The sequence below is a fragment of the Pelophylax lessonae genome, assembly GCF_965119305.1.
Source record: "Pelophylax lessonae genome assembly, chromosome: 3".
Lineage (NCBI taxonomy): Eukaryota > Metazoa > Chordata > Amphibia > Anura > Ranidae > Pelophylax > Pelophylax lessonae.
Genome location: NC_138770.1, coordinates 495,661,081 through 495,684,036, shown reverse-complemented (window position 1 = coordinate 495,684,036; position 22,956 = coordinate 495,661,081). Strand labels below are relative to the sequence as shown.

Here is a 22,956-nt window from a genome sequence, read left to right as displayed (position 1 = left end):
TTTCAATAATAACATGCTGGAATAAAGTCATCCAATTACCTTTTTACTCTCCGTAATATAAAAATCCATAAAAAAGAGTGGAAAGACCTCTTTTTTTTTTTTTTTTTTTAGTTCTTTAAGGCCCTGTTCACACCCGAGCATTTTTCAGCTCATAAAACGCTCATCTCTGAAAATCCAAAACGCCCAACAAGCAAAATCCCTTTCATTTCAATGGCCCCTGTTCACATCTGGGCGTTTTGTCCCCTGAAGCAAAACGCCTGAAGCTCAAAAAAGTACATGAGCTTTTTTTTGGGCTGATTACCAGCGTTTTTGTTAGATGTAAATGCCTGCCTCCAAAAACGCCTGAAAAAATTGCATGAAAAACGCCCAAACGCCTGAAAAACGCCCAAACGCCCCAAAAAAACACCTGAAAACAATACACCCAGGTGTGAATGGAGCCTAAGGTATGCAGCAAAACATTACAGTATGACATGACATACCATAGCCAATGATACCTGTTATTAGGAATGTATATAACATGAAAAAGAATTTATAGATATCATGGAATGACCTCCTAATGGCAGCAGAAGGTATGAAGACCTGGGAACAAGCTCAGAGATCATACCACTTAAATCCCCTACATCCCCAAAAGAAGTAAAAATTTTTAGATGATTATCTCCCAAATTTGTAACAAAACTCTAAAGCTGAAAAATGCAATTCATGGTTTCATACGCAAATCTGAGCAATACGTTTGGACAGAGCAAGTACGTATCACCTCTTTTTATTTTAACTAAAAAAAAAAACATTCTTTAATATGACTTTAAGGAACACGAATAAGCAGAGAAATTAATAGGTTGGCTTTCTAAAATTACTAGCTACTATTCTATATTCTGAATATTTCTGAGTTACTGACACCTATGCAGGAAATAAAAGATGGAAAAAAAAGTCAGAATTCCTTGTGTCTATACTTCTCCTAGTTCTGGGCCAAACATATTAAAGACAAACCAAATAATTTCCTTGCGCTAGCAAATAAAATATAAATAAGGACCACTGCATCCACTACACCAAAACATTTTGAAGCCAAAGCATCAACATGATGGCAACTAGATGTTTGCAAAGGAGAAGTCAGCAGTACCAGTCTTCATATTTTTTTTTTTTTTTAATTTTACAAAACAAGTCAGTGCAGTTGCATGGGCAAAACGACATAAGAGAAAACAAAACAGCAGTATTAGTGCCGGTTCACACTTATGCGCTTGCGCTTGCAATGCGAATTTGCAGTGCGAGTTTACCTTATGTTTTTCAATAGTACCAGCGCGATTGTAATGAAAATTTGATTGCGTTGATTATGTTAATTAAGCTCAGGAGGGGTGGAGCTGAGGGGAAAATCAAACAAAAAATAAGAATTCGCACATAAGAATTCGCACATATCTGAACTGATAATGCGAGTCCAGACCGATTTACATTGATGTCTATGGAGACTAAATTCGCAACGCAACGCTGTAAACTCGCACAAGACCCTTTTTATCATCGCATCACATTCGCATCTGGATTGCAACGCATAGATGTGAACGACCGTCACGAATTCAATGTATTTTGTAAATGCATGCGATTGGAGACTATTTAGAACGCATCGCATTCGCAGCAATAAGTTTGAACCGGCACTCAAACTTTAAAGACATTGAGCTTAGGTCTAATTGACAAATAGTAAATAAGATAATCGGTGGATATCGTAAAGCTTCACAACCACAGGGGATGTATTTTGCTTTACAATCTTCATATTTCTCTCATATCAAATTCCATTTAAAGCTAATTTCAATCATAAAGCTAATTTCCAGTATATACATAATGCTTACTTGTGTTTTACAGGTATTTCTTTCACAGCATAGTCCATGTCGTCCAGAATTTTCCTTGCTTTGAACACACGGCCAAATGTTCCCGAAGCTAGTAAACGGATATCCTTAAAATCTTTAAGTGGACTGACACAACAAAAACAAATTTTTTTTTTTTTTTTACCTCATTACTGATAGTTTGTTAAATATTTACATATTATTCTGTACAATTACCTACAACTATATTATTTGCATGTACAAATGAATGAAGAACTGTGCCAAGCACAATATCCATCTTGACACAGGCAAACACATATGTGAGCTACACACTTATGTAGTGACAAATGTTCACTAAAATGTATCAAAGTATATAAAAAGTATAAAAGTATATACTGTATACAGCATTCATCATCAGAAAAATAGTTCAATCACATACAGTATATTATGTTAAAAGTAAGGTCTCACTCCAATGATGTCACTTCCTTCAAAATCTTTTTTTTTTTTTTTTTATACAAACATTGCACATTTAGATCCCTGAGGAGAGGGGAGGGGAGACCCGCCCCTCTAGCACATTTCGCCCTTCTTGACTATGATTCAATAGGATGATTTTGAAGGAAGTAATGTCATTGGATTGTGACCTTGCTTTTATCACAGTGTTTGTACAGTACAGAGCAGGAATGGACTCTAGGGCCTGGTACAAAGAAGGCCCACAGTGAGGAATGGCAAAAGCTTGGGAGTAGTGAGACTGTGGAGTCTATTACATATTTTCTAATACAATGCATACAACTGTTTAATTTTTTTTTTTTTATGAAATCATGAAATGTCCATTGACACTCTCCTGTGTGCTCCATGCTCTTTTTTTTGTGCATTTTTCTTGTGCACCATTGCGCATTGCATTTTGGGCAACCAACAAGCCTCAAAAATGTATCTGCACTATTTTTTGGAAAAGCAACACACACTACGACAGACGATTCACATCTATCTGCTGTAGAGCACTATAATGCAGGTGTTGTTCTTTAAACGTGTATGTCCATTTCTACAGTATATGTTGCATTAACGGGTAGCACAGTGGCTAAGTGCTTGGCAGCACTAGGATTGAATCCCAACCAAGGCACAACCTGTCTAGAGTTTGCATGTTCTTCCTGTGCCTGCATGGGTTTCCTCCCACACTCCATAGGTTAATTGGCTCCTGTCTAAATTGATCCCAGTATGTGTATGAATGAATGTGAGTTGGGGACCTTAGATTTTAAGCTACTTGAGGGCAGGGACCTATGTGATTGTATAATATATATGTAAAGCGCTGAGTAAATGGATGATGCTATATAAGTACCGGTAATAAATAGGTAAACATGTAAAAAAAAAAATCTAGGTTTAACATATCCTTCTGGCTTGTTCACACCAGCATTGCTTGTTATTGATATTCTTAACAGTATAAATTAATATGGATCCTAAATGAAACAATAGAAGAAGCTTTAAAGAAGCATTCAGCAAGTTTGAGCCAAGTTGATGTTTGCTGTGATTTTTGTTTTTTGTGGCTGTATCTAATCAATAAACATATCTTAACCACTTGCCGACCGCCGCCCGACTATATACGGTGGCGGTCAGCCCCTCCCAGGCAAAGTGATGTACCAGTACGTCACTAGCCTGGGAGCCAATAGGGGGCGAGCGCGCACCGCCGGAGGCGCGCTCCCGCCCCCACTCGTACCCTAAGAAGCCCGCGCGTGTAACCGGCGGACCCGATGTCCGCCAGTCACTCGCGATCGTCGGGTGGAGAGGGAGAAAGGCAGGCGGCTAATGTAAACAAAGCCGCCTGTCATTCTTCCCTGTGTAAAAGCACAGATCATACGGTTCTGCTATGTAGGACCGTTGATCTGTGCTGTTACACACACAGCCACATCCAATCACAGTTAGAAGCATGCCCCTAGGGACACACTTAACCCCTCCCTCTCCAATAAAGTTAACCCCTTCCCTCCCAGTGTCATTTTTACAGTAACAGTGCATATGTATAGCACTGATTACTGTAGTAATGTCACTGGTACCCCCAAAAGTGTAAACAATGTCAGTCAAGGGTCCGATCTGTCCGCCGCAATGTCGCAGTCCCACAAAAAAAGACGCAGATTGCCGCCATTACTCGTTAAAAAAAAAACAATAAAAATGACAAAAATCTTTCCCTTAGTAAATGCAATAACTTTTGCGCAAACCAATCAAAATACGCTTTTTGCGATTTCTTTTTACCAAACATATGTAGCAGAAAACAAATTGGCCTAAAATGTTAAAAAATTTTGATTTTTACATTTTTTTGGGGAATTTCATATAAAAAAATGTGAAAAATATTGTTATTTTTGCAAAATTGTCGCTCTTTTTTTGTTTATAGCGCACAGGTGATCAAATACCGCCAAAAGAAAGCTCTGTTTGTGGGAAAAAAAGGACGTCAATTTAATTTGGGTAAAGCGTCGCACGACCGCGCAATTGCCTGTTAAATTCAAGCAAAATACCCCCTGGTCAGGAAGGGGGTAAAATCTTCAGGGGCTTAAGAGGTTAAGTACAAAAATACTGTATTTCAACTCAATCTTCCAAAATTTAATTTTTATTTAGGAAAGTAGGCTCCTTTTAGTTATTCATCTAAAGGTTGTGTTATTGTGGAATCTTTGATGTTGTGAAGATTTAAATGTGTATTTCCATTTCTGCAATCATATTTGAGAAAATGCCAATATACAGTATCTCAAAAAATTGAGTACACCCCTCACATTTTTGTAAACATTTTATTATATCTTTTCATGTGACAACACTGAAGAAATTACACTTTGCTACAATATAAAGTAGTGAGTGTACAGCTTGTATAACAGTGTAAATTTGCTGTCCCCTCAAAATAACTCAACACAAAGCCATTCATGTCTAAACCGCTGGCAACAAAAGTGAGTACACCCCTAGGTGAAAATGTCCAAATTGGGCACAATTAGCCATTTTCCCTCCCCGGTGTCATGTGACTTGTTAGTGTTACAAGGTCCTAGGTGTGAATGGGGAGAAGGTGTGTTAAATTTGGTGTTATCGCTCTCACTCTCTCATACTGATTACTGGAAGTTCAACATGGTACCTCATGGCAAAGAACTCTCTGAAGATGTGAAAAAAAGAATTGTTGCTCTACATAAAGATGGCCTAGGCTATAAGAAGATTGCCAAATCCCTGAAACTGAACTGCAGCATGGTGGTCAAGACCATTCAGCGGTTAAACAGGACAGGTTCCACTCAGAACAGGCCTCGACATGGTCAACCAGAGAAGTTAACTGCACGTGCTCAGCGTCACATCCAGAGGTTGTCTTTGGGGAATAGACGTACGAGAGCTGTCAGCATTGCTGCAGAGGTTGAAAGAGTGGGGGGTCAGCCTGTCAGTGCTCACTAAAACCATGTCCTGTGGTCTGATGAGAGCAAGATAAACTTATTTGGTTCAGATGGTGTCAAGCGTGTGTGGCAACAACCAGGTGGAAAGTACAAAGACAAGTGTGACTTGCCTACAGTCAAGCATGGTGGTAGGAGTGTCATGACCCCAAACACACCTTCAAGACGACCGCTGCCTTGCTAAAGAAGCCGAGGGTAAAGGGGATGGACTAGCCAAGCATGTCTCCAGACCTAAACCCTATTGATCATTTGTGGGGCGTTCTTAAACGGAAGGTGGAGGAGCGCAAGGTCTCTAACATCCACCAGCTCCGTTATGTTGTCATGGAGGAGTGGAAGAGGACTCCAGTGGCAACCTGTGAAGCTCTGGTGAACTCCATGCCCAAGAGGGTTAAAGCAGTACTGAAAAAAAATGGTGGCCCCACAAAATATTGACACTTTGGGCCCAATTTGGACATTTCACTTAGGGGTGTACTCACTTTTGTTGCCAGTGGTTTAGACATTAATGGCTGTGGGTTGAGTTATTTTTAGGGGACAGGAAATTTACAGTTATACAAGCTATACACTCACTACTTTAAATTGTAGAAAAGTGTAATTTCTTCAGTGTTATATGAAAAGATATAAAATATTTACAAAAATGTGAGGGGTGTACTCCCTTTTATGAGTTACTGTGTATATATATATATATATATATATATATATATATATATATATATATATGTGTATATATATTGGGTAAAATAACACGTCAACATTTTTTTTTAGGTAACTATATTTAAAGGTGCTGTTAACATGAAATTTTCACCATATATCGGTAACAACCCACGCAATCCATACAGGTATCGAACACATGAAGAAAGGGGGGTGCAAAAAGGCATGGAAAGCCAAGACACCATCTGAAATCTATTAGTAATAATCCTGCCCCTTGTCAGTGCAAATTCAGTCCCATCTGATGGCCTATAAAAAGGTGTCTCATTAACAAGGTGTCACACAAGAAACATCTCATGATGGGTAAAAGCAAAAAGCTCTCTCATCTTTGGATGCAATTAACACCATGTTTGGATGTCAATTGGCACTGCACATCACCCCAAAAACACCATACCAACAGTGAAGTTTGGAGGTGGGAACACATGGCGTGGGGCTGTTTTTCAGCATACAGTACTGGCAAACCTCATATCATTGAAGGAAGGATGAATGGAAAAATGTACCAAAACATTCTTGATAAAAATCTGCTTCTATCTACCGAGATGATGAAGTTGAAACAAGGGTGGACATTTCAGCAAGACAGTGATCCCAAACACAAAGCCAAATAAACTCTCAATTGGTTTCAAAGAAAGAAAAAAAAGCTGCTAGAATGTGCCAGCCTATTAACCGATTTGAATCCAATAAAAAATCTATGGAAAGAAGATCAGGGTTCATAGAAGAGGCCCACAGAACCTTAGATTTGATAGACTGTTTGTGTGGAAGAAAGGGCCAAAATCACAACTGAGCAATGCATGCGACTAGTTTCTCCATACAGGTGGTGTCTTGAAGCTGTCATTACCAAAGGATTTTGTACAAAGTATTAAATGAATTTCAGTTAGCGTGTTCAATACTTTTTCCATGTGTAATTCCATTTTATTACACATAACTTAATTTGTGAATGTATTTGTTTTGGCTTATTTGTATGTATGGATTGCATGGATTGTTACTGACATGTGGTGAAAATGCAACCACTTCCAGCCCAAGCCGATTTTGTCACTCCTCTCCTATATGTAAAAACACTAATTTTTATTGTTAGAAAAGTACTCCGAACCCCCAAACATTATTTTAGTTTTTTTTAGCAGAGACCCTAGGGAATAAAATGGCGGTCGTTGCAACTTTTTATGTCACACGGTATTTGCGCAGCAATTTTTAAAACATAATTTTTTTTCGGAAAAAAAGCTGTTTCATGAATTAAAAAAAACAACAAACAAATGTTCCCTGAATTGTTTCTATAATGTGACAAATGATGTTACGCCAAGTAAATAGATACCTAACATGTCATGCTTTAAAATTAAGTGGTGCCAAACTTCAGTACTCAAAAATCTCCATAGGCTACGATTTACAAATTTTTCCAGGTTATCTGTTTACAGTTACAGAGGGAATCTTGTGCTAGAACTATTGCTCTCGTTCTAACGTTCGCGGCAATACCTCACATGTGTGGTTTGAACACCATTTACATATGCGGGCGTGGCGTTCATATGCTTTCGCTTGTGCGTGCGAGCGATTTAAATATTTTTTTTTTGTATTGTTTATTTTATTTTTACAGTTTCCCTTTAATTTTGTTTATCACTTTTATTCCTATTACAAGGAATGTAAACATCCCTTGTAATAGGAATAGGGTATGACAGGCCCTCTTTACAGAGTGATCTGGGGTCTATAAGACCTCTCCTCTAGGCTGGAAAACCTGGAAAAAAAACAAACAAAAAAACGATTTCAGACTTTCCAGCGGAAAACACGGCATAACGTCACGCCCAGGATCTGAGAGTCATAAAGATGAACAGCTGCTATGATTGTTTTTACTGTGCAGGGAATTGCCATTCAGATATTACCACTTACATAACGTTCTATGGGTAGGAAGTGGTTAATGTCAATAGCACCTTTAGAAATATAGTTACCAAGAAAAATGGTGACTTGTTCAATACTTATTTTACCCACTATATACAAAGTATATGGCAGTCAGCCATTGTTTAGCCTGTAGAGGTCTGTGTGTCCCTCCATGCATATGCCTCCCCAGACCAGGGGCGGACTGGGCCGGGGGGCAGAGTGGCAATTTCCCCCCAGGCCACTCTGATTCCCTGTAAATGGCCCGCTGTGCTGGCAGCTCAGGACTGCGCATGTGCAGTACCGGAGCTGACCGAGTGCTAGTGCTCGGGCGGCTCTGGCGGGGGTTACAGAGTGGAGGAGCAGTGAAAGAATGTCTCTATCCTCCACTGCAGCTGCGAGCCGGCGATGTGTCCTGTGACAGGGATGTTAGCTGCACCTGTCACACAGGGCTAAGAATGTTCCATTCTTATGGAGAACAACCTTCCCCCTCCTCTGCACAAATATGAGAACAGATCTGCTCTGCCTCCTCCCGCCCCTCTCTTCCTGTGCCCGCCCACACTCGAGACAGCCCGTGTGATGTGAAGAGGATGTGTGGCTAGTCGGGAGTGCAGTGCTTTTCTAATCCTGCATATGCATCCTTTTGGATGAGTTTGTTAGGCAGCCTGCACCTTCTTTACCTGATGACTATGAGAGTTGTTTTCCTGGCTTTGAGCGGTGTTTCAAAGTGTGGTGCCCAGGTCACAGAACTGTTCTTGTTGGCCATAGGAACCAGTCACAGTCAGACTTTCCTGCTCCTCTTAGGCCCCATGTCAAATTAGTGTTTCTGCTACTGATGACAAATCCCAAGAGAAACCACTGATAGAAGTGCTCCTTTGCTGGGTGTAAATGCTGTAGAAATTCACTCACTTAATTGGAAGCAAAGAGCGACATTTCACTGATCCAGTAAGATTCATAATTTTAGGCCAATATGTATTCTGCTACATATTTTTGGTAAAAAAAAAATCCCAATAGGCGTATTTTGATTGGTTTGCGCAAACGTTATCGTGTCTACAAACTAGGGGAAAGGTCAGATCGAACCCCGTGACTGACATTTTTGACATTTTTGGGGGGGACCAGTGACATTACTAAAGTAATCAGTGCTAAAAATATGCATGTTACTGTACTAATGACACTGGAAGGGATGGGGTTAACCCAGGGGCGATCAAAGGGTTAAATGTTAGCCTAGAGGATGTTTTCTAACTGTGAGGGGGATGGGCTTGTGAAATCAACACAGAGACCTGTGTTCTTAAATAGGAGGATCACAGGAGTTCTGCATTGATTCCAGAGAACAAAGGTCTGCTGTGTTTACAACAGCAGGCCGCAGTTCTCTCTTCACGGGGAGCGATCGCGGGTGCCCCGGCGCGCACCCACTCACTAGCGGGGAAGCTGATCCAAGGGGCCGGTGTCCACGATTGCTGCTAGCCACCTGCGATCGCTCCCTGTGAAGAGAGGATGGCAGTCTGCTGTTGTAAACACAGCAGACCGCTCTCTCTGGAATCAATGCAGAGCTCCTGTGTTCCTCCTATTTAGGAAAACCGTTCTCTGTGTTTATTTCACAAGCCCATCCCCCCACAGTTAGAAAACACCCCTAGGCTCACATTTAACCCTCTGATCGCCCCTGTCTGCCGCAATGTCGCAGCGCCACTAAAGATCGCTGATCGCCGCCATTACTAGTAAAATAAAATAAATAAAAATGACAATGAAATATTTCCCCTAGTTTGTAGACGTGATAACTTTTGCGCAAACCAATCAAAATACACCTGTTGGGTGTTTTTTTTTACCAAAAATATGTAGCAGAATACAAATTGGCCTAAAATGATGAAAAAATGTGCTTTTTGCATTTTTTTGTGGGGGAATGTTATATAGCAGATTGTGAAAAATATTGTTTTTTTTTTTTCAGAATTGTCACTTTTTTTTGTTTATAGCACAAAAAATAAAAATCGCACAGGTGATAAAATAGCACCAAAAGAAAGCTCTATTTGTGGGGAAAAAAATGACATCAATTTTATTTGGGTACAGCGTCACACGACCGCGCAATTGTCCATTAAAATAATGAAGTGCCGAATCCCAAAAAATGGCCTGGTCATTAAGGGGGAAAATCTTCTGCTCCAGAAGTGGTTAAAACATTTTTCTAGGTGGCACTGATGTGGAGACACTAATATGGGGCACTAATAGACAGCACTGATAAGCAGTACTGTTGGGCACTGATGATATGATGGGCTGCACTGATGAGCAGGCACTGAAAGGCAGCACTGATTGGCGTCACTTGCTGGGCATTGCTGAGGCTGCACTGTAATGCTGTGCTCTGATTATCTGTACAGGTCTCCCCTGCGAGGAGATGCCGCTGATCTGGCTCTCCACATTTACACATGATCCACTGTGATTGGACACAGCCAAACACATGTGTAATGAGCCGCGGCATCGGCTCTTTAACGAGATCGGGGTCATGTTGTGTCATATTGGTCTTGCTTCATAACAACATCAATACCCGTCATAAAACCAGATGGGCATGGATGGTGAGCTGATTCGGTAGTTCAACGGGCCACTTGACTAGACTTGCCCCCCAGGCCTAAGGCTGCCAGCCCTCCCCTACCCCAGACCATCACTGACCCACCACCAAACTGGTCATGCTGAACAATGTTACAGGCAGCATAACGTTGTCCACGGCTTCTCCAGACCCTTTCAGGTCTGTCACATGTGCTCAGGGTGAACTTGCTCTCATCTGTGAAAAGCACAGGGCACCAGTGGAAGACTTGCCAATTCTGATGTTCAATGGCAAATGAATGAGTTCCACGGTGCTGGGCAGTGAGCACAGGGCCCACTAGAGGACGTCAGGCTCTCAAGCCACCCTTATGAAGTATGTTTCTGATTGTTTGGTCAGGGACATTCACACCAGTGGCCTGCTGGAGGTCATTTTGTAGAACTCTGGCAGTGCTCATTCTGTTCCTCCTTGCACAAAGGAGCATATACCGGTCCTGCTGATGGGTTAAGGACCTTCTAGGCCCTGTCAAGCTCTCTTAGAGCAGTGATGGCGAACCTTGGCACTCCAGATGTTTTGGAACTACATTTCCCATGATGCTCAACTATTCTGCAGAGTGCATGAGCATCATGGTAGATGTAGTTCTACTGGAGTGTCAAGGTTCGCCATCACTGTCCTAGAGTAACTGCTTGTCTCCTGGTATCTCCTCTATGCTCTTGAGACTGTGCTGGGATACACAGCAAACCTTCTGGCAATGGCATGTATTGATGTGCCATCCTGGAGGAGTTTGACTGCCTGTACAACCTCTATAGGGTCCAGGTATCCCCTCATGCTACCAGTGGTGACACTGACCCTAGCCAAATGCAAAACTAGTGAAAAACAGGATAAAAAAATGTCAGTGGCCTCCACATGGGCTATAATTTAGTATCATATGACAAAATGCTCTTTTGATATGTATTATCCACTGTCAGTATTTCTTTATCATACATTACGGGACACAAAGCAGGTAATAATGAATATCTGGGTTATACGCTAAATGGACACTGGCAATCAATAGACAGGAAGTTCCTCCCAAATAACCCCTCCCATACAAGAAGAACCTCAGTTTTTTCGCCAGTATCTTGAAGGTGGTGGTCATGGCTGTTAAATCTCTTCAAATCTCAAAAACTGTCCCAGTAATTGGGCGCACTATCGGATCCATTCAAATGGCTAAGCTCTAAAAGAATGGTACCGGAGCCTCAGCTAGAGAAGATTCAAGGTTTTGCCTGTAATGTGACCCATTTGGGTGCTTGACCCTAGTAATGAAACCCTGGTTTTTATTATCCCAAGGAGTTTTCAGCAGGGTGCTCTAGAGGTCCAAGGGAGTGGACCCCATTAAAAAAGGGGGACCCGGTCGTTGACGGTCGGATTGACCAAGCTCGCCGTGATGAGTGAAGACTGGGTCCTGCTGAGGACCCTGCTGCAGGACTGGTATGTTATTCCTTTTCTCTCTCTTAGAAAGAGGTTTAACCACTCTACTACCGCTCACAGTAATACTACTGCGGCAGAGTGGCTCGTTCCCGTCCAGCCACGTAGTATTAACGTGACTGGACTCCTCCCCTTCTGGGCGGTGCTTGCGCGCCGCCGGAGGCTCGCTCCCGCTGTTTTCATTCACAGCGGGAGTCGGGCCAGGGGAGGAGCAGCGGCGATCGCCGCTGCTCTTACCCGATCGTCGGGGATCGAGTCTGGAGATCCGCCCGCTGTGTGTAAACACAGCGGGCGGATCTCCATAGTGACAGGGAGTGACAGATCGGACTGTTCAGCATAGCTGGACAGCCGATCTGTCCATGAATCACATAGTCACCTCCCCCCCTACACGTCAGTAAGCACCAGGCATACATTAACCCCTCCCTCTCCAATAAAATTAACCCCTTCCCTGCCAGTGTCATTTTTACAGTAACAGTGCATATATATAGCACTGATTACTGCAGTAATGTCACTGGTACCCCCAAAAGTGTCAAAAATGTCAGTCAGGGGTCCGGTCTGTCCGCCGCAATGTCGCAGTCCCGCAAAAAAAATCGCAGATCGCCGCCATTACGCGTTAAAAAAAAAAACACCAAAAATGACAGAAATCTTTCCCTTTGTTAGTAAACGCAATAACTTTTGCGCAAACCAATCAAAATACGCTTATTGCGATTTTTTTTACCAAACATATGTAGCATAAAACAAATTGGCCAAAAACTTTTAAAAAAATTGGTTTTTACATCTTTTTTGGGGGGAATTTCATATAAAAAAATGTGAAAAATATTGTTATTTTTTCAAAATAAACGCTCTTTTTTTGTTTATAGCGCAAAAAGTAAAAATCGCACAGGTGATCAAATACCACCAAAAGAAAGCTTTGTTTGTGGGAAAAAAAGGACGTAAATTTCGTTTGGGTACGGCGTCGCACGACCGCGCAATTGTCAGTTGAAGTCGCACAGCGCCGAATCGCAAAAAGTGGCCTGGACGGAAGACAGCAAAATCCTCCGGTTGTAAAGTGGTTAAGGGAAGGAATGAGCACATTTTCTCCTAGCTGTAGTTCCGTTTTTGGTCACTAGATGGTGCTGTTCTGCAGTATTGGATTTTACCTGTTTCTGTAGTCTGGTCCCAGTCAGCTTGGTGAGGATTTTTTCCATGTGGCTATGAGAGCGGCGCTCACTGATGACATCACGGACCTGCACATGGACACCCTCACCTCGTTTTAAGCAGGCTGCTGGCCGGATCGCGCTGGAACAAGCTGCTGGAAGTTTCTGGCCGGGATCTTTGGGACACAGAATAGGTGGATCAGACTGTCTTGGCATGGGAGTGACCATAGGACAGGTTAGGAGAACGATAGTTCTGTGATAGCTGTATAGTGCTGGATCACAGTATACTCTACGACAACAGGGCCTCACTTCTGGGTCTTACTATACTAAAAGCAATGTCTTCCAGAAAGAGAGGTGGGGGGCACAGCAGGGAAGGGGCCTAGTTTCCCCACATCAGGATTGAACAGTCCTAGTCTGATTCCCACTGTACTCTCCTCTCCTGATAGACCTGAAGCTACTGGCCAGTCTGAGGCATTGCGCTTGTCAGGTATGGTTGCTACCCCTCTGTATCTGCCTATGTTACTAAGGATGATTTGGCATTTGCCTTGGCTGGCCTGAAAGGTAGAATAGCCGGCATGATTGCTTATGTTTCACAGGGCGGGAAGAAGCGGGATAGATTATCCTCTCCTGTACAGTGGCCCAGAAAGGATACAGCAGGGCTTCTGTGCTCTCAAAACCGCCCATGGGCCTCTGGTTTACAGCCAGAATGGGCAGAAGACATTGAGGTGGTATTTATGGGTAAATTGGAGGAGGAGCAGGCTAAAGATGGTGCCTCTTATGAAGACTCAGATTCTGAGGTACCGTTTGCGGCGTCTTAGTCTCAGAGGTTACTAATCCAGTCCCTTACTGAAATGGTGCGGACTGGGTTTAAATGGAGGTATCAGAGGCCTCTTTTTCCTCTATGGGATCTTTGCACCCTCAGCAGAGTTCTCAGGCTTTTCCCTTACACCCTCTACTAGAGAAATTTATGTATGAGGATTGGGATCACCCTGTTAGGTTGTCTATGCCTCCAAAGAGATTTTCTTTGCTATATCCAATGGATGAGAAATTCAAAAGGAAATGAGGTATGCCATCTGTTGATGCTGCTATTTCTTCTGTGAATACGAATTTAAACTGTCCTGTGGACAATGCCCAAGTCTTTAGGGATCCAGCAGATAAAAAGCTGGAGTCCTTGCTTAAAGCTTCCTTTTCTGTTGCTGGCTCTGCTGTTCAGCCAGCTGTGGCAGATATAGGAATCTGTCAGTTCTTAAAAAAATATATTAAAAAACTGACTAAAAGTTCTATCCAGGATGGATCTGTGGAAGAATTGGCATAAATTCCTTGCGCTTTCTGTTTTGAGATTAACACCATCAAAGATTCTATCCAACAGATTTCCCAGGTAGCCTTTCTCTCTGTCAATATGCGCAGAGTTCTGTGGCTTAAAAATTGGTTAGCAGAATTACCTTGTAAAAAAACCACTGACATCCTTTCCCTTCCATGGGGAACATCTCTTTGGTGAAAGATCTGGATAAATACATCCAAAAGATCTCAGGGGGGAAAAGTGCCCTGTTGCCGGTAAAAAGGAGTAATAAAATTCCATCCTTTAAGGCTCCTAGTAATACTGTTCCCTCTAATGTATCAGTATCTAAACAGTTTAGACTGCCTCAGCCATCAGATTTCAGGAAAATTCAGGGTCAAGGTCAGAAAAGACCCTGGATCCAAAAGCCTGGTAAAACAGGCTCCAAGTCTGCCTTATGAAGAGGCGCCCCCACTCACTCGGGTGGGGGGAAGACTTTTTCTCTTCTCAAGAGCTTGGGAAAAGTTGGTTCAGGACAAATGGGATCCACTGTAACTCTACATGATACATGATAGAATTCAGGGAGTTTCCTCCTTTTCGGTTTCTGGGTTAAAATGTCCCTACGTGCTCGGTAAAAGGGGAACCCTTGTTTCGGGCTCTGGAACACCTGTGGGTACAGGGTGTAATTGTGGAGGTTCCAACCAGCGAAAGGTTCACGGGGTTTTACTCAAACCTCTTTACAGTGCCAAAACCAAATGGGGAAGTAAGACCCATTCTGGATCTCAAAGCACTGAACCAGTACCCGACCGTTCGGTCGTTCCGGATGAAATCAAATTTTTTGGCCTCTATAGATGTCAAGGACGCATACCTCCATGTGCCAATCTTCAAGTCGCATCAGAGGTTTCTGCGGTTTGCAGTAGGCCATTTCCAGTTTGTAGCTCTACCGTTCAGGCTGGCTACAGTCTTGGAATATCTGGGTCTGGTTCTCGACAAAGTTCAGGCAAAAGTTTTTTTGCAGTCAAAAAAGGCTGTGGCCCTAAGAAGGTTTGTAGAAAAAATTTCCCCCCATACGACTATGCATGAGGCTTTTGGGCAAAATGATGGCCTCTTTCGGGGCAGTCACTCATGCTCAATTCCACTCCAGACTGTTTCAGAACAGTATTCTCTCTGCTTGGAACAAGAAGGCCCAAGCGCTGGATTCCCCTATGTCTCTTGCTCCAGGGTCAGGCAGAATCTGTCTTGGTGGATGGTTCTCATCAACCTAAGCAAAGGAAAATCTTTTTTGACAGTAATCTGGAAGGTTGTACCCACATACACCAGCCTGATTGGCTGGGGGGCTGTCTTGGAGGGTCTTTCTGTCCCAGTGGCGGCTGGTGAAGTTTTAAGATGGGGGGGGGGGGTGCAAGACCCCGCCCTTCTATTTTGACCCCTCCCATTTCTCAGAAGCTCCACCCCTTATAGACTCCACCCATTTTGTCCCCTGTATTTTGCTTGCGTGAACAAATTCTCCCAATATATCACATATTAAGGGGTCTCTCAGTACTAGTATATCCTATAATAGGGAGCAGGGCCCCTATTATGGGATATACTGTGAGAGACACCCTATTATGGGATACACTAACTGAGAGTGGCACAAACCCCACAGTACAGACCCCCTAGCACAAACCCCACAGTACAGACCCCCTAGCACTAATCCAACAGTGCAGGCCCCCTAGCACTAATCCAACAGTGCAGGCCCCCTAGCACTAATCCAACAGTGCAGGCCCCCTAGCACTAATCCAACAGTGCAGGCCCCCTAGCACTAATCCAACAGTGCAGGCCCCCTAGCACTAATCCCACAGTACAGGCCCCCTAGCACAAACCCCACAGTACAGGCCCCCTTTCAATGCAGTGACCAGCGTACATGCCCCCTTTCAATGCAGTGACCAGCGTACATGCCCCCTTTCAATGCAGTGACCAGCGTACATGCCCCCTTTCAATGCAGTGACCAGCGTACATGCCCCCTTTCAATGCAGTGACCAGCGTACATGCCCCCTTTCAATGTAGTGACCAGTATACATGCCCCTTTCAATGTAGTGACCAGCATACATGCCCCCTTTCAATGTAGTGACCAGTATAAATGCCCCCTTTCAATGTAGTGACCAGTATAAATGCCCCTTTCAATGTAGTGACCAGTATAAATGCCCCTTTCAATGTAGTGACCAGCATACATAACCCCTTTCAATGTAGTGACCAGCATACATGCCCCCAATGCAGTGACCAGCGTACATGCCCCCAATGCAGTGACCAGCGTACATGCCCCCAATGCAGTGACCAGCGTACCATGCTCCCAATGCAGTGACCAGCGTACCATGCTCCCAATGCAGTGACCAGCGTACCATGCTCCCAATGCAGTGACCAGCATACCATGCCCCCAATGCAGTGACCAGCGTACATGCCCCCAATGCAGTGACACGCATACATGCCCCCAATGCAATGACCAGCGTACATGTCCCCAATGCAGTGACCAGCGTGCGTGCCCCCTTCAATGCATTGAACAGTGTACATGTCCCCAATGCAGAGTTTAGCGTGCGTGCCCCCTTCAATGCATTGAACAGTGTACATGTCCCCAATGCAGAGTTTAGCGTGCGTGCCCCCTTCAATGCATTGAACAGTGTACATGTCCCTAATGCAGAGTTTAGCGTGCGCGCCCCCTTCAATGCATTGAACAGTGTACATGTCCCCAATGCAGAGTTTAGCGTGCGTGCCCCCTTCAATGCATTGAACAGTGTACATGTCCCCAATGCAGAGTTTAGCGTGCGTGCCCCATCAATGCATTGATCAGTGTACATGTCCCCAATGCAGAGTTTAGCGTGCGTGCCCGACTGAGAGCAGTGCACTTACCTGGAGGCTGGAGCCCTGTGAGTCACGGCGGCATCTCCTCCGACTCCGTCCTCTTCGTTCTGCGGGAACCGGCGGGAAGGTGAGCGGCTTCCCCCGCTCCTCTTGTTCGTTCGGCGGCGGGCGGCGGGAAGGTGAGCGGCGCTTTTCCCTCTCGGCCTCTTCTGCGGCGGGAAGGTGAGCGGCGCCGGCTTCTTCTCTGGAGACTCCTCTTCAGCGACGGGAAGGTGACCGGGCAGTGACGGTGAGTGACTGATTTTTTTCTTTTTTTTTTCTTTTTGGGGGGGCGGCGCCCGCCACCGGGGGTGAGGCTGGAACACCGCTTTAACCACTGTAGTTTGTCACCATTCCACGAGCGTGTGCAATTATAAAGCATGACATGTTAGGTATTAATTTTCTCGGCGTAACATCAGCTTTCACATTTAAAAAAAAAGTTTGGCCTAACTTTACAGTTTTTACTTTATGTTAATTCATTAACTAATTGGTTAAAGTGTATTTTTTCCCCAAACAATTACATTTGAAAGACCACTGCGCTAATACCGTGTGACATAAAATTTCGCAACGACCGCCATTTTATTCTCTAGGGTCTCTGCTAAAAAAAAAAAAAAAAAGTATATAAATATATAGTTTGTAGGTTTTAAGTAATTGTTTTTAGCAAAAAATACAGCTTTTTACTTAAAACACCAAATGTCAGAAATAGGCCTGGTCTTGAAGGGGTTAAAGTTTAAAATGAGAAGATGGAAGCTGATTGGTTGCCATGGGCATCTGCTCCAGCTGTGACTCCACTGGACTTCCTTAGCGCCTATTTTGCCCCTCACTCTGCGTCCCCCTCCGGTAGGTATATTGATGGCGGTCAGTGCTCGGGGAAGTTCCATCAATTGGGGCTGAGCAGCATACTCCTCCACTACATAAGTCAGCGCTATATACAACGCGTATACATTGCTGCACTGCTGCACCCCACACGCCGGCCAGGGCTGTGTAAGATTCTGGTACCTTCGGTACCCTTATTGCCCATTTTCCGTTGCATATTGCGTCCCACCTTTTCAGTTAGGTGGAACGCATATACCTTTAAGCCGCATGACATCATCACTGAGCGCCGCTCTGAGCGGCTATTTCAATCGCCGGCTTTCTCTCACAGGTTGTTCATTCAAGCCGCCTACATGCAACTATGCCTGACACTACTTGGTCTTGTATCTCGCTACCTGATCTTGTACTTGACTTTTGATCTTGTATCTCGCTACCTGATCTTCACCGCATGCTTAACAGCCTTGTCTTATGCTGCCGGAGCCTCCAGCTATTCTCTTTACCTGGAACAGACCGGAACCTCGCTATTGATCCCGTATCTCGCTACCGGATCACTCTCTTACTACCGGACCCTTCTGCTTACTAGCCTCACTAGTGATAAGTACCCCACAGGGGATTCCTTCATAACAAACTTACACTATCTACTTCTGCACACTAAGGACTGTTACTATCTATGCATTACTAATTCTATCATCTGCACTGTTACATAGATTGCTAGCTCTTGAGTCTACTACCATCTATCCTTGCACTGGGTTAGTCTCTCCTGTATATATCATCTGCTGTCCCTACCACCTGTTACCATACATGATTACTAACCTATCTGCATTCTACCTATTACCATCTACTACTCTCCTGAACATTACTATCAAGTGCTTATCATTGCTATCACTGCTCACGCCTGTCCCTTCAGCACATCACCTCTATACTGTCGTATACATCCTATCACTCCAGGAACATCTTATTGAGTATATTTGCATGCTGAAGCAGGCCGGGCCACAATGATGAGTCTGGAGAGTTGGATCTGGTAATTCAACACATCTCTACACGACTACTGAGTGGAGATTCTGCAGCTGCAAATCCAGCTCACTATAAAAACGCAGGAGCGTTACAGGCTGGCACTGAGAAGCCACAGGTCGCCTCACCTGTTCTGGTATCCCGTGCCAGTCACTCAGCATCCCCGGTGTCCCTCTCCCGGGATCACACCCGCAGTTGCCCGTCACACCTCCGGGTACAGGTTGCGTTCGTTGCCCTGGACACAGTTGCCGAGACGACAATGACCGCCCACTTTTCCACAAGCGGAAGAGCCAATAACTTGTCAGAAGTTCTTTCCTGGAATCCCTTCTAACCAATCACGGAAAAGTGATATTCTATCTTCCATTGGTGAATTTCTCTGTTACTCATCATGGGAGGGCGGTGTTGTCATGGCAACCGTGTCCCAAGGACGAATGTAATTGAGGCTGGGGAAAAGAGGGCGTGGAATATAAGAATGCCGTACCGTATTCCTCCAGCTGTGACACACAGTGCAGTATCCCCGCATCCCTCCGGCTGTGACACACACAATGCTGCATCCCTAAAGCCGTGACACACAGTGCAGTATCCCCGCATCCCTCCAGCTGTGAAACACACTGCTGCATCCCTATAGCCGTGACACAAAGTGCAGTATCCCTCCGGCTGTGACACACACACAATGCTGCATCCCTATAACCGTCACACAAAGTGCAGTATCCCTCCGGCTGTGACACACACACACTGTTGCATCCCTATAGCCGTGACACACAGTGCAGTATCCCAGCATCCCTCCGGCTATGACACACACAATGCTGCATCCCTATAGCCTTGACACACAGTGCAGTATCCCCGCATCCCTCCGACTGTGACACACAGTGCAGTATCCCCGCATCCCTCCGGCTGTGATACACAGTGCAGTATCCCCGCTTCCCTAAAGCTGTGACACACAGTGCAGTATCCCCGCATCCCTCTGGCTGTGACACACACACTGCTGCATCCCTATAGCTGTGACACACACAATGCTGCATCGCTGTAGCTGTGGCTGGGGATTGCAGATGCCTTGTGATGGTGTAATTGGAGACAATAAGGCCATGTAGCAGACCCTTCTACATGAAATCTATAGCCACATCTATGGAGGAGAATTTTTTTACATTCTCACGGAGGCCTGCCTGAGTGAGGAGAAGAATGGAGGAGAGGAGGACTGAGACTGACAGGACAGGACTGAGAGGAGGACTCACTTACCGGTGGTGACCGAGTCCCGACTGACTGGTCCGGTCTTCTGGATCCGATACTGGTGGTCTCCTCTCCGGTGCCGCCGTCACTCCCATCCATCCACCCGACTACATCGTCCACTCCAGTGAGTCGTGAATGACGCACGCGACGTCAGCAGGGTCTGCATCGGATGTCCTGGATGATGATTAGTCCAGGCTGGAGACTGGACCAATCACAGCCAGGATATCACGAAGTGGGGGTGTCCAAGCGCTGTGCCCTGCGCCCAGGTTATGCCCCCAGAAGGCAGCCAATCGGCGCCTCTTCTGGGTCGTAACCCCCCCCCCCCCCCAGCCTCCACATAGGCCGGCAGCGGCGAATGCAATTTTTTTTTTTTGAAAACTTTATTGCTCATTTTGTAATTTTTTTTTCTTTTTTTATGCACAGGCCGCCACTGTTCTGTCCAAGGGACTTGGTCTCGGGTAGAGAGACTCTTGCTCATCAACATCTTGGAAACCAGGCGGCCCGTTTGGCACAGTGTCATTGGACAACCAGGTTGCAGGGGTGTCCTGTCAGGATTCAGTCAGACAATGCAACCCTGGTGGCTTATATAAAGCCTCAGGGGGGCACCAGGAGCCAATTGGTTCAGAAAGAAGTGAACCACATACTGACATGGGCAGAGAGGTGTGTTCACTGTCTGTCAGCAGTATTCATCCCGGGTGTGGACAATTGGCAGGCAGACTTTCTAAGTCGTCAGCAATTGTGTCCAAGGGAATGGTCCTTGCATCCCGAGGTGTTTCAGCTGATCTGTCAATGTTGAGGTACCCCCGACGTAGATCTATTGGCATTCTGGTTTAACAACAAGCTGAAAAATTTTGTGTCCAGAACCAAGGATCCGATCGCTATCAGAACAGATGCCTTAGTGACCCCTTGGTCACATTTCAGCCTGATGTATGCATTTCCTCCGATCCAACTTCTGCCACGGTTGTTGAGCAGAATTCAGGTGGAAGGGAAGCCGGTAATCCTAGTGATTCCTGCGTGGCCCAGGAGGCCTTGGTTCGCAGAGGATGTGAGGTTAGCCGTGGGGGAGCCATGGTTGCTTCCATGTCGACCAGATTTGCTCTCCCAAGGTCCCGTATTCCATCCTGCTTTACAGTCGCTGAATTTGACGGCCTGGCTATTGAAACCAGAATCTTGAAGGATAGGGGGATCTCGGGCTCGGTTTTGACTACCTTGATTAATGCCAGAAAAGCCGTCTCTAGGAGAATCTATTATAGAGTTTGGAAATCCTATACCTCTTGGTGTGAATCCAAGAAAAGGCATCCTCATAAGTATGTCATTGGTAGAATTCTTGCTTTTCTTCAGGTAGGGGTGCTCCTAAAATTGGCATTAGGGACCAATAAAGGTCAAGTCTCAGCCTTGTCGGTTTTTCTCCAGAGACTTTTAGTGACACACTCTTTGGTGCGGACATTTATGCAAAGTGTGATTCGCATGGTTCTGCCAATTAAGCCACCCCTGTGTCCTTGGGACCTGAATCTTGTACTCTCTGTGCTGCAGAGGCAGCCCTTTGAACCGGGCAGTTTCCCTTGGTATTATTGGTAAGGAAATTGTTTTTTTTTTGTTGCTATAACCTCGGCCAAGAGGGTCTAAGATTTAGTGGCTCTTTCCTGTAGACAGCCATTTCTGATCCTTCATCAGGATTAAGTGGTCTTTCGGCCTCATCCATCCTTTTTGCCTAAAGTAGTATCAAGCAGTGGCAGCTGGTCAATGTGGGGCGCAGGGGCGCTGCCCCCCAAGGCAAAAAAAAAAGGTGTTCCTTTAATGGCAGCGGGGCGCCGGACAACACTGCTGCTATGGAGAGGGGTGGGAATTTTGTCCTCGTGTGACAGTTTTTGCTAAGCTTGATTGGCGGCCTTTTAGATTGTGCTGGGGGGGCGCAGAGCTCTGCTGCTACAGGAAGACCGGACGCCGTCGCTGAGTGAGAGGACCCAGAGCTTTAGCAGTCCCGACTGAGTATTGATAGCTGCTGCTGTGCTGTGAGCCTGACTGTGACTCCTTTTTAAAACATTCACCAGAAAAAGTATCTTGTATTGCATTTGGGATCTCGTCCTTGTGTATTGCATTGGGGGGGGGGGGGGGGAATCAGCATTTTATTAGGGCCCCCCCGGCCCCCTGATACAATGCTGTCCCCCCCCTGGCCCCCTCATACAATGCTGCCCCCCCCCCTGGCCCCCTCATACAACGCTGTTTCCCCCCCCCCGGCCCCCTCATACAATGCTGTTTCCCCCCTGGCTCCCTCCCCTAATACATTGCTGATCCCCCTGGCCCCCTTATACAATGATGATTGCCCCCCCCCTGGCCCCCTCCCCCTAATACAATGCTGATCCCCCCCGGCCCCCTCCCCCTAATACAATGCTGATCCCCCCCGGCCCCCTCCCCCTAATACAATGCTGATCCCCCCCGGCCCCCTCCCCCTAATACAATGCGGATCCCTCCCCCTAATACAATGCTGATCCCTCCCCCTAATACAATGCTAATCCCCCCGGCCCCCTCCCCCTAATATGTGCCGGTCTATCACATAAAAATGGATTTTTGTAAAATCTTACCGTAAAATCCTTTTCTCTTAGCTCATTGACAGACGTAGTCCTCGGTGATTCAACACCCTCGGGTTATGCTGCCCTCCACAGGAGTAGGACTAGACAGGAAAGAAAATGCTCTGGCCACACCCTAGGGGCAGTCCCCAAGGGTATATCCTCTCTCTCTCTGCTACAGCAAATCAGTTATGTCACAAAGCAGTGTCTAGAGAATTTAACCCAACCCAACTCCAAAACAGAGGGGCGGGTACTACGTCTGTCAATGAGCTAAGAGAAAAGGATTTTACGGTAAGATT

At 45.2% G+C, this 22,956-nt stretch overlaps 1 protein-coding gene across 1 annotated transcript in view; it reads right to left on the bottom strand.

Moving 5' to 3' along the window:
- LOC309551208 (interferon-induced, double-stranded RNA-activated protein kinase-like) overlaps nucleotides 1–22,956 on the bottom strand; it is a 311,038-nt gene that overhangs the window by 88,213 nt on the left and 199,869 nt on the right. The window contains exon 18 of the mRNA XM_082251706.1: nucleotides 1,833–1,955. Within this exon, the coding sequence (XP_082107832.1) occupies nucleotides 1,833–1,955 (123 nt within the window). The remainder of the gene's footprint in view (nucleotides 1–1,832; nucleotides 1,956–22,956) is intronic.